Source organism: Ictidomys tridecemlineatus, chromosome 12, assembly GCF_052094955.1.
Source record: "Ictidomys tridecemlineatus isolate mIctTri1 chromosome 12, mIctTri1.hap1, whole genome shotgun sequence".
Classification (NCBI taxonomy): domain Eukaryota; kingdom Metazoa; phylum Chordata; class Mammalia; order Rodentia; family Sciuridae; genus Ictidomys; species Ictidomys tridecemlineatus.
Window position 1 is genome coordinate 83,339,094 of NC_135488.1, and position 12,519 is coordinate 83,351,612.

At 36.0% G+C, this 12,519-nt stretch overlaps 1 protein-coding gene across 3 annotated transcripts in view; it reads left to right on the top strand.

Moving 5' to 3' along the window:
- The window catches only part of Fbxo11 (F-box protein 11), an 87,122-nt gene that overhangs the window by 58,018 nt on the left and 16,585 nt on the right, over positions 1–12,519 (top strand). For 2 of the 3 annotated variants that reach the window (XM_078029242.1, XM_005324484.4), the window contains exons 2-7: positions 6,199–6,326; positions 6,464–6,545; positions 7,424–7,568; positions 10,672–10,801; positions 11,800–11,883; positions 11,962–12,094. In XM_078029242.1, the coding sequence (XP_077885368.1) occupies positions 6,199–6,326; positions 6,464–6,545; positions 7,424–7,568; positions 10,672–10,801; positions 11,800–11,883; positions 11,962–12,094 (702 nt within the window). The remainder of the gene's footprint in view (positions 1–6,198; positions 6,327–6,463; positions 6,546–7,423; positions 7,569–10,671; positions 10,802–11,799; positions 11,884–11,961; positions 12,095–12,519) is intronic. The other variant, XM_078029243.1, reaches the window with a different exon arrangement.

The following is a 12,519-nucleotide window of genomic DNA, read 5'->3' on the forward strand; positions in this document are numbered from 1 at the left end:
ATATCAACCATATCCCACAATACTAATAAATGCAACAATTTGAATGGTGGGGACAAGAATTATATAAACCAAACAGTACTGAAAGGTGGTAAAAATACAGTTAAAAGAAAATGAGGTAGGAAAGCAGGAAAAAAAAATCAGAATATCTGGAACGTGAAGAAACAAAGCAGAAGAGAGCGAGCACGTGATAGCAGCTGTAAGAAGGAAGAAAAAAATAAACAGAAGAGAATTTGGCTACTAGAGGAAGAAAAAAGGAAAGAGTAATGAGAAACAAAATACTATCAAACCAAAACAAGAAAAATCCCTAACCCTGAAGACAAAATGAATTAACAAATGGTTGCTGAAAAGAAAAGAGGCTGGGCATGGTGGCGCCCATCTGTAATCTCAGCAGCTCTGGAGGCTGAGACAGGAAGATGGTGTGACTTTAAAGCCAGCCTCAGCTGGGCACAAGTGGCACATGCCTGTAATCCCAGCAGCTCCAAAGAACCTGAGACAGGAGGATCTCGAGTTCAAAGCCAGCCTCAGCAAAAGCAGGCTGCTAAGCAACTTAGTGAGACCCTGTCTCTAAATAAAATACAAAATAGAGCTGAGCATATGCCTCAATGGTTGAGCACCTCTGGGTTCAATCCTCAGTATGGGGGGCAGGGGAGAGATATGTGTGTGTGTATGTATAATGTACATGTATCCACAAACCAAGAGAAGGAAGGAAATTATTAAAGAGAAACAAAGGATTGTCTTTGCTGAGTTGGTCAAAACTCAACAAGGATGAATGTCTACTGCCTATGCCAGACTGCCTTTCTTTCCATTTCTTCTTGTGCTATGTACCTCTTAGAAAGAGTTGGGGATTGTTAAGCGCTCAAGATCTCTCTCTCTCTCTCTCTCTCTCTCTCTCTCTCTCTCTCTCTCTCTCTCTCTCTCTCTCCCTCCCTCCCTCCCTCCCTCCCTCCCTCCCTCCCTCCTTGTAGATGGACACAATATTTTTATTTTATTTTTGTGGTGCTGAGGATCAAACCCAGGGTCTTGCGAGTGATTTACCGCTGAGCCACAAGCCCAGCCCAAGCCCTTTCTCTTTTTATGTTGGCACCTAGCTGTCATCCAGAGTGGCCTGGAACAAAGCTGGCTGAAATAGTTCTCAGCTTCCCTTCTCACCATTAAAATGTAGGGTGGACTGGAAAGTTTGAGTTTGTTGGGACATACTAGATCAGTGCACTCCCAGGGTGGGGCAGATGCAGAGTTCTAAATGGGAAGTTCCAGCAGCTAGCTAGGGTTTAGCTCTAATCTGAACCTTATCCTGTGGTATCTGCTTTGGAGAGATTAGATTAACATATCCTAGGGCCAGGCAAATGCCAGGCTCTGCTGGGCATCTGGATGTTCGTGTCCTTCTAAGAATTCTACTTGTAGGGCAGAATAACCAACCTTGCACAGGTCTTGCACACTGCACCACTCATAACTTGGCCTTCCCAGGCTCAGTTCCAGAGTGCAGTTGCACCCACCTATGCAATTTATAGACCTCCTTCAGATGATCTTGTGAGCTGTTAGGCTCAAAGGGAAAACAAACCGCATTCCTCTTGCTAGCCCTAAACCTGAATTTTCAATCACATTCCACTAAGCACATCCTAGGCCTGATGGTATGTACTTGCTGAGACAGGATGGCAGTATTTTGTATGATCTCCTGGGCTCCTGTAGCTGCAGGTTCAACCTGGCCTCTTCAAGATGGTTCCCAGCCTCAGCTCTTTACTTGCTAGTTGAGAAATTGGAGCACTTTTCAAATACCATCTCACTATACAGCCTCTGATTCAGCTAAGTTTAGACTGCTTTTTCTGTTCTATAGGTTTTCCCATGCCATATTAGCCTGCTGTTTCTCTCTCTGTGTTTGTATCTCACCTTCATTCTGCAGTGAACTGGCACCACTTCTGCCACTGGCTTAGCTCAGCCTTTCTCTAATCTGCAATCTTTGATCTCCTAAAAGGCAATTTCATGATAATCATTTTCTGCCTTTTTAAAAATAATATGACAGTATATGTTCTCTTTTGTTTTTTCCCTACTCCCCATCCACCCCCACTACAGTTTGACCTGTGGAATCTCTATTATAAGTTTGATCAGATTCAGACTTAGTGTTTTTTGTTTTGTTTTTTTATTGGTTGTTCAAAACATTACAAAGCTCTTTTTTTTTTTTTGAATGCACAATCTCTTCAATGAAATAATATCCAAAAATTTCCCAAACATGAAGAATGAATTGGACTATCAAATACAAGAGGCTTACAGGACACCAAATGCATTACAAAGCTCTTGACATATCATACTTCATACATTAGATTCAAGTGGGTTATGAACTCCCATTTTTACCTCAAATACAGATTGCAGAATCACATTGGTTCAGACTTAGTGTTTTTGATAAGACTTTGTAGATTATGGGCTCTTGTTTCATCAAGAATTATAAAGCCTTGTTTTTTTTTTTTCCTTTTAGTGATGTGACTATTGATATTCAGTAGTTAAATCAGTTCACTGCAGATTCAGAAAGTAATGATTCTCCATTTTTATTATTTCTTATTCACGTATTGTTAAAATGTTATCCTCTATAGAGAATCTTTCCCTTCTCTAATGTGTGGTTATCTGCTGGTTCAGTTTATATATGGAAGAATATATAGCTAGGCATACTGTGGTGCATGCCTGCTTTCCTAGCTACGCTGGGAGCTGAGGTAGAAGAATCACATATTCCAGGTCAGCCTGGGAAGTTTAGCAAGAACCTATCTCAAGACAAAATTTTTAAAAGGTCTGGGGAAGTTGAGTACTGTGATGTGTTCCTGGAATCTTAGTGACTCTGGAGGTTTAAAGGGGGGTTGCAAGTTTGAGGTTAGACTCAGCAATTTAGGCCCTGTCTCAAAGTAAAAAGGCCTAGGGTTGTAGCTCAGTGTTAAGAATCAGAATATTCACTCTCTAGTACAAAAAAAAAAAAAGGTTTAGGAATATGGTTTAGTGATAGACCTCTTGTCTGTCCCAGGATTTAATCCTTAGTACAGCAAGAAAACTAAAAATAAATGTTTATTTTTCATTTTTTACCAGTTTGGGAAATGATGGGGGTTTTTACTACATCTTTCAAAGTAAGCCATTTTTTTCTTTATAAGTATCTTCATAAACCCATGATTACATTTCTTTCTATTCATTCCAGTTATCCTTACTGATGTTCAAATTGTCCCATCGTTCCTTATTTTCTTTGGCCAACAGGAATCTCTTCATGTTAGATCCCTGTCCTGTGGTGTTTATATTTGTATGTGTGTGCCTGTGTGCGTGTGTATATGTAGCTTTTATACTAAACATGTTCCATATATGTAACTTTTTCCCATGTTGAGAATTGATCCCAGTGCCTCACTTAAGCAAGTGCTCTACCATTGAGCTAAACCTCAACCCTGGTTTTTATACTCAGTATATATTTAAGGTAATTCCACATTAAACTATATAGAACTGCTTTATTTTATATAGCCACATAATGGTCTCTTATATAGCTATACAAGAGCTTATTTAACAGATCCTGGCTGATGAACATTTTAATTTTTTTTGAGTGGGGAGTTCCAGGGATTGCAGTCAGGAGCATTTGGTCACTAAGCCACATCTTCAGCCCTATTTTGTATTTTATTTAGAGACAGGGTCTCACTGAGTTGCTTAGCACCTCACAGTTGCTGAGGCTGGCATTGAAGTTGGCTTCTGTCGCAGTCCGCCTGGGCAAAATAACCAGGAGGTGACAAGCAACTTGAAGGTTAAGTGGGAACTCCTTTATTGCGAGGGAACTCAGCGGGAACTAAAGGTAAAGGGCACCCAAGGTAGCAGGAGCCTCTTTTTGCAGGACAGCAGAGGTGTATATACCTAACTGATTACACACAGCTTGACTCCATTAGCATCATCTAGATACAGCAGTCAGCCAGTAAGGAGTCCCCACCATCTTAATGGCTCTGGTGGCGTTGCTTCACAAACCACTCCTCCTGGCAAACTGCCAGGCGCCATTTTGACTTGATTTGCGGTCCCCTTCCTCCTGCCTCAGCCTCCTGAGCCGCAGTGATTACACTTATGAGCATTTTGATTGTTACCCTGCAGTATTGTAAACAGTACTGCAGTGTATATCTTGATATGTACTACTTTGCCAACACATGGAAGGATAGCTGCAGGATCAGTTCCCAGAAATGGAATGGCTAAGTAATAGTTATTGCCAAATTATCCTCAAAAAGCAATGAAAAACTACTTTTAAAAAATTCCTTATTATCCTCTGATAATACTCGTATGCTGGATTCAAAAAAAAAAAGAAAACAAACCTTGTTGTAGTCTTTGTGTTTCCTTAATTGGCTCAATTTTATATTGAATTCTTAAATCTTTTCCATATTGATTTGTGAGCAGTAGATACAAAGAAATTATCCTTTGGTGATTATGGGTGCACATATTTATTCCTAATCATGTTTCTTCTTTTGATTACATTTGTGTTATTTATTTTCTAGAAGTTAAATTTTCTATGTTACTGAAATTGGCTAGGCTTTAAGAAAAATCGAATTTAGAGAAGAAGAGTTAGAGGTACAACAGTTTTTACTTTGGAGCCATTTAAGACTTGTCGACATATTTCCCTGTCACATTCCAGTGCTTTAGTGTATATTTTCTACAACAAGGATATTCTCTCAAACTACCACATAGAACTATTAAAATCAGTATGTAAAAATTGATTCATTACTAGCTTCTAAACTTTAGACTTTAGGTTCACTAATTGATGCAATAGATTTAAGACTTTTCAGTCTTAAATCTGCTTTATCTCTTCAATCTTCAATTCCAAACAGCCTTTAATCTGGAGCAGTTTCTCAAACTTTTCCTGATTTTCATGACTTTGACAGTTTGACAACTGTAGATCATTTGTGTTATAGAACACATTAAAACAACTTTATTCGATGTTTCCTTATAATTCAGCTCAGGTTATGATCTTTGTTAGAAACATCATAGAAGTGTTATGATTTTTTTTTTCCAGTTTGTCCTGTTGATGTTTACTGAGCACTTGATTAAAACATTGTCTGGTTGACATCACTATTATGGAATTATTATTTTTCCCCTTTCTACTTAAGTATTTTGTGGGAATGTAGTTTTATCTTATGCATTCTCAGACTTCTAGCATATTTATTTTTGTCAATACAGGTTTGTGAGTTGATATCCATTCTGTGGGTTATCCTTTTACTTTTATTATTAATCTTTACCCTTCAACATACTTTTGCCAAGTGGAGCCTTTTCAGGTTGGCTTTTATGACCTTTTAACATGTCCTTATCATTTTTTGAGCACATTTTAGTTTTTTTGCCACAGATATTCCAGACTCATTTTGTCCATTTCTGCCCAACTCTGAAATCAGCCATTTTTCCAAGGAGTCTTTATTCCTTTTAGAGAAAATAATATTCAGAAGCCAAGATTCAGTTGTTAGTTATGCTCATTGCTTTTGGAAGATCAGTGCTCTCATGCTCTTTTAGTGAATAGAGCTAGGAACATTTACATCTATGTGATTGTGCTTGGAAACCATAAGTTCACACTTGAAATTTCTTATTCAAAGGGTTTATTCTTGCTTGCTTTTTATATTTACAACTATCTTCTCTGACAGTGAGGTTATCTGGCTTCCATTATCCTATTGACTTATTTGATACATCATACACCTCTGCTACCCCCTCTCCTGTGTAATTCCCTCCTCTGTCTTCTCTGACTCCCCATTCCAGGCCACTCCTCCTCCCCCATGCAGACTTATTTCCTACCCCTCTTAAGTTCCAGCCCACATACCAGACTATGCTCTGTGTTGACATCCTTTTTACCCTACTAGCATCAGAAACTAGAGACTGAACTGACCCTCCTCATTGATACTTTCTTCACTCTGCTTTGATTATGGTGCCCTTTGCCAATCTGTCCACCTTACCTCACCTCCCCATTTAGGCTCTAACCATGTAATACCAGTTCCCTTCTCTCTCCTTTAATCAAGCAGATATCCTTGTCCTGTATTTGTTTTCGTTTTTAATGTCCTGAGTTTTATAGAACTTTAATTTCTCCTTTGGATTGTTATCTAGTTGGCTGGAATTTTATGTAAAATTTGTATCTCTTCCTCTGTCCCTCCAAATTTGAAATCTTAAAAAATTTACTGCATCTATAGACATTTTTTAAGTGGTTATTTTTCTTATTGCTTTTGTTTATAACAGATGATGATGTACCTGCAGATATGGTTGCAGAAGAATCAGGTCCTGGTGCACAGAATAGCCCATACCAACTTCGTAGAAAAACTCTTTTGCCGAAAAGAACAGCGTGTCCTACAAAGAGCAGTATGGAGGTATGTTAATTATAATTTCTTTCGTTTCTGTAATGAAATACTTTTTAGGAAACAAAGGGAATGTTATCTGTTTTAGAAGTAATAAATATGTATGGTAGAAACATTACTTTATTTTATTTTATTTATTTATTTTGAAGGGTGCCTCAACTTCAGCTACAGAAAACTTTGGTCATCGAGCAAAACGTGCAAGAGTATCTGGAAAGTCACAAGATCTATCAGGTATTTCCCACGGGGATACTAAGGCATAGGGTAAAATAATTTTTAAAACCTTTTTGCTTCAAGCCAGGCAAAGCCGTGCACACCTATCATCTCAGTGACTCAGAAGGCTGAAACAGGAGGATCACAAGTTCAAAGCCAGCCTCAGCAATTTAGCAAGACTCTGTCTCAAAATATAAAAAAAAGGGGGGGGGCTGGGGTTATAGCTCAGAAGTAGAGTGCCTGGCATACATGAGGCACTGGGTTTGATCCGCAGCACCACATAAAAATAAAATAAAGGTGTTGTGTCCACCTGCAACTAAAAAATAAATATTTTAAAAAGTTGGGTGGGGCTGGGGTTCAGTGGTCAAGCACCCCTGGGTTCAATTCCTGGTAACAAAAAACAAAACAAAAAAAATTTTTTTTTTTTGCTTCATTCCAAAAATTGGAAATATATATTTGTTATTACATTTTAGAGTATTAAATAACATTTGAATGCTTACCTCTATATCTTGAGCTTTTATTCTTCTTAAAAATTCTTCATAGGGGCTGGGGATGTGGCTCAAGCTGTAGTGCCCTCACCTGGCATGCGTGCAGCCAGGGTTCGATCCTCAACACCACATACAAACAAAGATGTTGCGTCCTCCAGGGGAAAAAAAAAATTCTTTATATATTTATTCTAAGTGATTTCTTAAATGGCACATTAAATATACTTAAACGAATACTTGTTAAGTCAAGATAAGTAGAGATAAATGTCTTATCTCTGAAGTAAAATGACCATTAGCAAAAGCAAGTTATTCATTCTATAAAATGAAAATTGTATTCTTTAATGAGAAAGGCATTGTTAGTATGATAGATTGTTTTATATTGTTTATTCTTTTTTTTTTTTTTTTTTTTTTTAGCAGCACCTGCTGAACAGTATCTTCAGGAGAAACTGCCAGATGAAGTAGTACTAAAAATCTTCTCTTATTTGCTGGAACAGGATCTTTGTAGAGCAGCTTGTGTATGTAAACGCTTCAGTGAACTTGCTAATGATCCAATTTTGTGGTAAGTGGAAAACCTATTCTTTATCTTGATGTATTATTTGCTGCTTCAAATGCTAAACATAGTAGGAAAGTATGAGTTGGTAATTACAATTAAGTAGTCAGAACAGAATTATGAAGTCCAAGTTACCTGTTTATCATAAATGTGGATTGTCAATCCAAGCAGTATTTAAGATACAGTAAATGAAATACTTTCTCTGCTGTTTTTCAAGTAATAGCAATTGAAAGATCAAGGGAAGTGTTTTTCATTTAATTGCTTTGTAGAAACACAGCTAAGTATAATTTAAAATAGTTAATGAGAGTTAAATCTGATAGTTTAATGAAAGTGTGTATTTTGACAATCAATTTTGAAACAATATTTTTTCCATGAAACTTAAAATGTTCATTCCCTTTTGTTCATTCCTCAGAAATTATTCTGACAATTTTTATATTTATGAAGTATTTCATTAAATTTTTTATAACAGCATAGATAATAATAAGGAAAAATTAGAGATAATATAAATGTCCAGCAATGGGAGAATGAACTAAGAAAACTATATGACTTCTAATTGGGGGGTTGAGATATATCTGCTAATTGTTTTATTTATTTATTTATTTATTTATTTTTGGTATTGGCAATGAATCCAAAGTACTCAACCATTGAGGCACATCCCCAGCCCTTTTTTTAAAAAAAAAATATTTTTTCTTTTTTATTTGTAGTTGGACACAATACCTTTATTTTATTTATTTATTTTTATGTGGTGCTGAGGATCAAACACAGCGCTTCGCACGTGCTAAGAGAGCGCTCTAACACTAAGCCACAACCCCATCCCGAGCCCTTTTTTATATTTTATTTAGAGACAGGATCTCACTGAGTTGCTTAGGGCCTTGCAAATTTGCTGAGGCTGGCTTTGAACTCATAATCCTCCTTCCTCAGCCTCCTGAGCTGCTGGGATTACAGGCATGTGCCCCTGAGCCCGGCCTAATTGTGATCTTTACAAAAAATTGTTTTCTGCTTTTGGGAAGTGTGGGGCATGGTTTATGGCAAGCACTCTACCCCTGAACTATACCCAGCCCTACATAAGTTTATTTTATTTATTTTTTTAAATTTGTTTTTGGAGTTGTTGTGGTACTAAAAATCTTCTCTTATTTGCTGGAACAGGATCTTTGTAGAGCAGCTTTTATATGTGGACAGCCTTTATTTTTATTTGTTTATTTTTATGTGGTACTGAGGATCGAACCCAGAGCCTCACACATGCTAGGCAAGCGCTCTACCACTGAGCCACAACCCCAGCCCACTATATAAGTTTTTAATAAAATGGGAAAAAATGCTATGTTATATAATAAGTGAAAAGAACAGAATATATAATATTCTGTTTAATTACAACTGTAATAAATAAAATATCTGTAGATAAAAATATTGGAGGAGAATATACTAAGCTGTGCCTTATTGTAAAGGTGTATTTACATTAGAAATGAAAATTGAAAATGAAAAGTAGAAGAAAAAGCACTTTGCATTGTATAAGAAATTAAAAGTTATTACTTCAGTTCTAAGATCTTATGGTACTTAATAGGATGTAAATAGACTGAAGATACAGGCAGAATTAAGTGTTTTATTGAAAGTTGTCTTTTAAAATAAAGTGGCATGAAGCATTTATAGTAGGTGTGGCCTATTCCCCCCTTCCCCTCCCCAGTGAACAATTTTTAAAGAAATTGATGGTTCGTTTCTTTAGGTAGGCTAATTTTCATATATAGTTATATTGTTCTAGCCAAAAACTATTTTCACATTTAAAATTCTATATGTTGCCTTGTGTGGTGGCACATGGTTAACAGTGCTAGCCGCTGGAGAGGCTTAAGGTGGTAGGATTGTTGGATACCAACCTTAACAACGAAAGTGAGACCCTGGCTCAAAAAAGTGAAATAAAATTCTGTATTTTTACATTAATTTTTGTCTGTTATTTTCATTTTTTTATTTATATGAGACAGCGGAATGCATTATAATCCTTATTACATACATAAAGCACAATTTTTCTTATCTCTGGTTGTATACATAGAATATTAACACCAATTTGTGTCTTCATACCTGTACTTTGGATAATAATGATCATCACATTCCATCATCATTAATTACCACATACCCACTTCCTTCCCCTCCAACCCCTTTGCCCTATCTAGAGTTTGTCTATTCCTCCCATGCTCCTTCTCCTTATCCCACTATGAATAAGCCTCCTTATATCAAAGAAAACATTCGGCATCTGGTTTTTTGGGATTGGCTAACTCCATTCATTTACCTGCAAATGCCATGATTTTATTCTCTTTTATTGCTGAGTAATATTCCATTGTGTATATATGCCACTTTTTTTTTTTTATCCATTCATCTATTGAAGGGCATCAAGGTTGGCTCCACAGTTTAGCTATTGTGAATTGTGCAGCTATAAACATTGATGTGGCTGTGTCCCTGTAGTATTGTTTTTAAGTCCTTTGGGTATAGACCGAGGAAAGGGATAGCTGAGTCAAATGGTGGTTCCATTCTCAATTTTCCAAAAATCTCCATACTATTTTCCATATTGGCTGCACCAGTTTGCAGTCCCACCAGCAGTGTATGAGTATACCATTTCCCCCACATCCTCGCCAACACATATTGTTTGTATGCATAATAGTTGACATTCTGACTGGAGTGAGATGAAATCTTAGAGTGGTTTTGATTTGCCTTTCTCTAATTACTAGTGATGATGAACATGTATTTGTTGATCGATTGTACATCATCTTCTGAGAAGGATCTCTTCAGGTCCTTGGCCCATTTATTGATTGGCTTATTTGTTTTTTTGGTGTCTAGTTTTTGAGTTCTTTATATACCCTAGTGAGAGTGCTCTATCTGATATGTGAGGGGTAAAAATTTGCTCCTAAGATATAGGCTCTCTGTTCACCTCACAGATTGTTTCTTTTGCTGAGAAGAAACTTTTTAGTTTGAGTCCATCACATTTATTGATTCTTGATTTCAATTCTTGTGCCACAGGAGTATTTAATATTAAGGAAGTTGAGACCTAGTTTTTGAGGCCTCAGGTATTTGTTTAAAGTTTTATTTACTCTAAAGGATATTTTATAATGAGATCTTTAATTCCCTTTAGGAAACGATTATACATGGAAGTATTTGAATATACCCGTCCTATGATGCATCCTGAACCTGGTAAATTCTACCAGATTAATCCGGAAGAGTATGAGCATCCAAATCCTTGGAAAGAGAGTTTCCAGCAGTTGGTATGAAATATAAGCAAAAAATATTAATTTACATTATGCATATGTAAATAAAAGTTTCTTTAAAAAATAAATTTAAAGTCAAGAATAGGTTTTGAAGATCAGCCACTGATCTTTTATCAACCATCAAAATATTTAACAATTCTTTCTTCTACTGACATGTTTATTAATAATTTATCTAGTGGTAATAAGCATCAATAGTGAGAGAACACTTAATGATTTCAGGTGGTGTGTTTGAACTCATATTTAAATAGTTTTCAGTAGCCATTTTAAACTTCCACATTTAGTTTATTCCACTTTATGTGGTCCCCCTAATCCCCTTTTTGGCACTAGGCATTGAATCCATGGGTGTTCTGCTGCTGAGTTATATCCCTATCCTTTTCATTTATTTTAGTTTTTTGAGACAGGATCTAAGTTGCTGAGGCTGGCTTCAAACAATAGATCTCCTGCCTCAACTTCCTGAAATGTTGGGATCACAGCTGTACACACAAACTTATTATGGTCCTTTATAATGGCTTTTAGTTGGAAGTGATTTGGTCTCTCAGAGGCCAGGAAACATTTGGCAATGTCTTTATACTTGAGAAATTGAAAGAAGATGGTGCTAGAGGTATCAAATTGGGTAGAGACCAATGATGCTTCTAAATATCTGCCAATGAATAAGACAGCCTCCACAACAAAGAATCATTTGGCCCCAAATAATAGTAGTGGTGAGATTGAAAAACTTTGCCTTTCTTACTAGATATTACTGAGTCATAACTTATCATAGATTTTATTTTGTACTATATGACAGAAAATTAGTTTGAGTAGCTGGATTTTTTATATTTAAAAGTTATACTGTGAGGCAGTGGCTATATATAGCTCAGTTGGTAGAGTACTTGCCTTGTAAGCACAAGGCCTTGGATTCAATCCCCTTGGCGGGGGAGTCATACTGTGGTACATTTAGAATATAATATTTATATTAGTAGTCAATATTTGGTTTTGCTTTGTTTTTGACGTTTCAGTATAAAGGTGCACATGTAAAGCCAGGATTTGCTGAACATTTCTACAGTAACCCTGCAAGATATAAAGGAAGAGAAAATATGTTGGTATGTTTGATTTGTTTTTTTATGAATTTAAAATAATAATCTTTCAGTTCTGTACTGACACTTTTATCCTTTTTTTAGTATTATGATACTATTGAAGATGCCCTTGGTGGGGTACAAGAAGCTCATTTTGATGGACTTATCTTTGTTCATTCTGGAATATATACTGATGAATGGATATATATTGAATCTCCAATCACCATGATTGGTGCAGGTATTTTGAAATACATTGTTATTAGAATTGATAGTAACTTAAAAGCTGGTTGAGCTTTGTTTAATACCTTAATAGTAGGAGAGAATAGGAATGAAGATATCTCATACTTTGTGGAGAAAATGAAAATATGAGAGTTCACAAATTATAAATGTATGTATTTCTTGATGTCAGTCCTTTTTCCAGGTGCCTTTCCTCATTAAAGAAAGAAAAAAGTTTGTTAGCTCTATATTTATTTTAAAAATAAAGATGGAGGAAAAAATACAAAAATAAAAATAAAGACATTAATGTTTTTAATGCTGTATTTTAAAGGAATTAAAATGTAATTTTAAAATACATCGTATACTGTTTCAAAGATACATTATGGTCAAATTTGTAAGAATAAATACAGTGAAATATTTGTTGAACACTGATGAGTGATTGGAAGG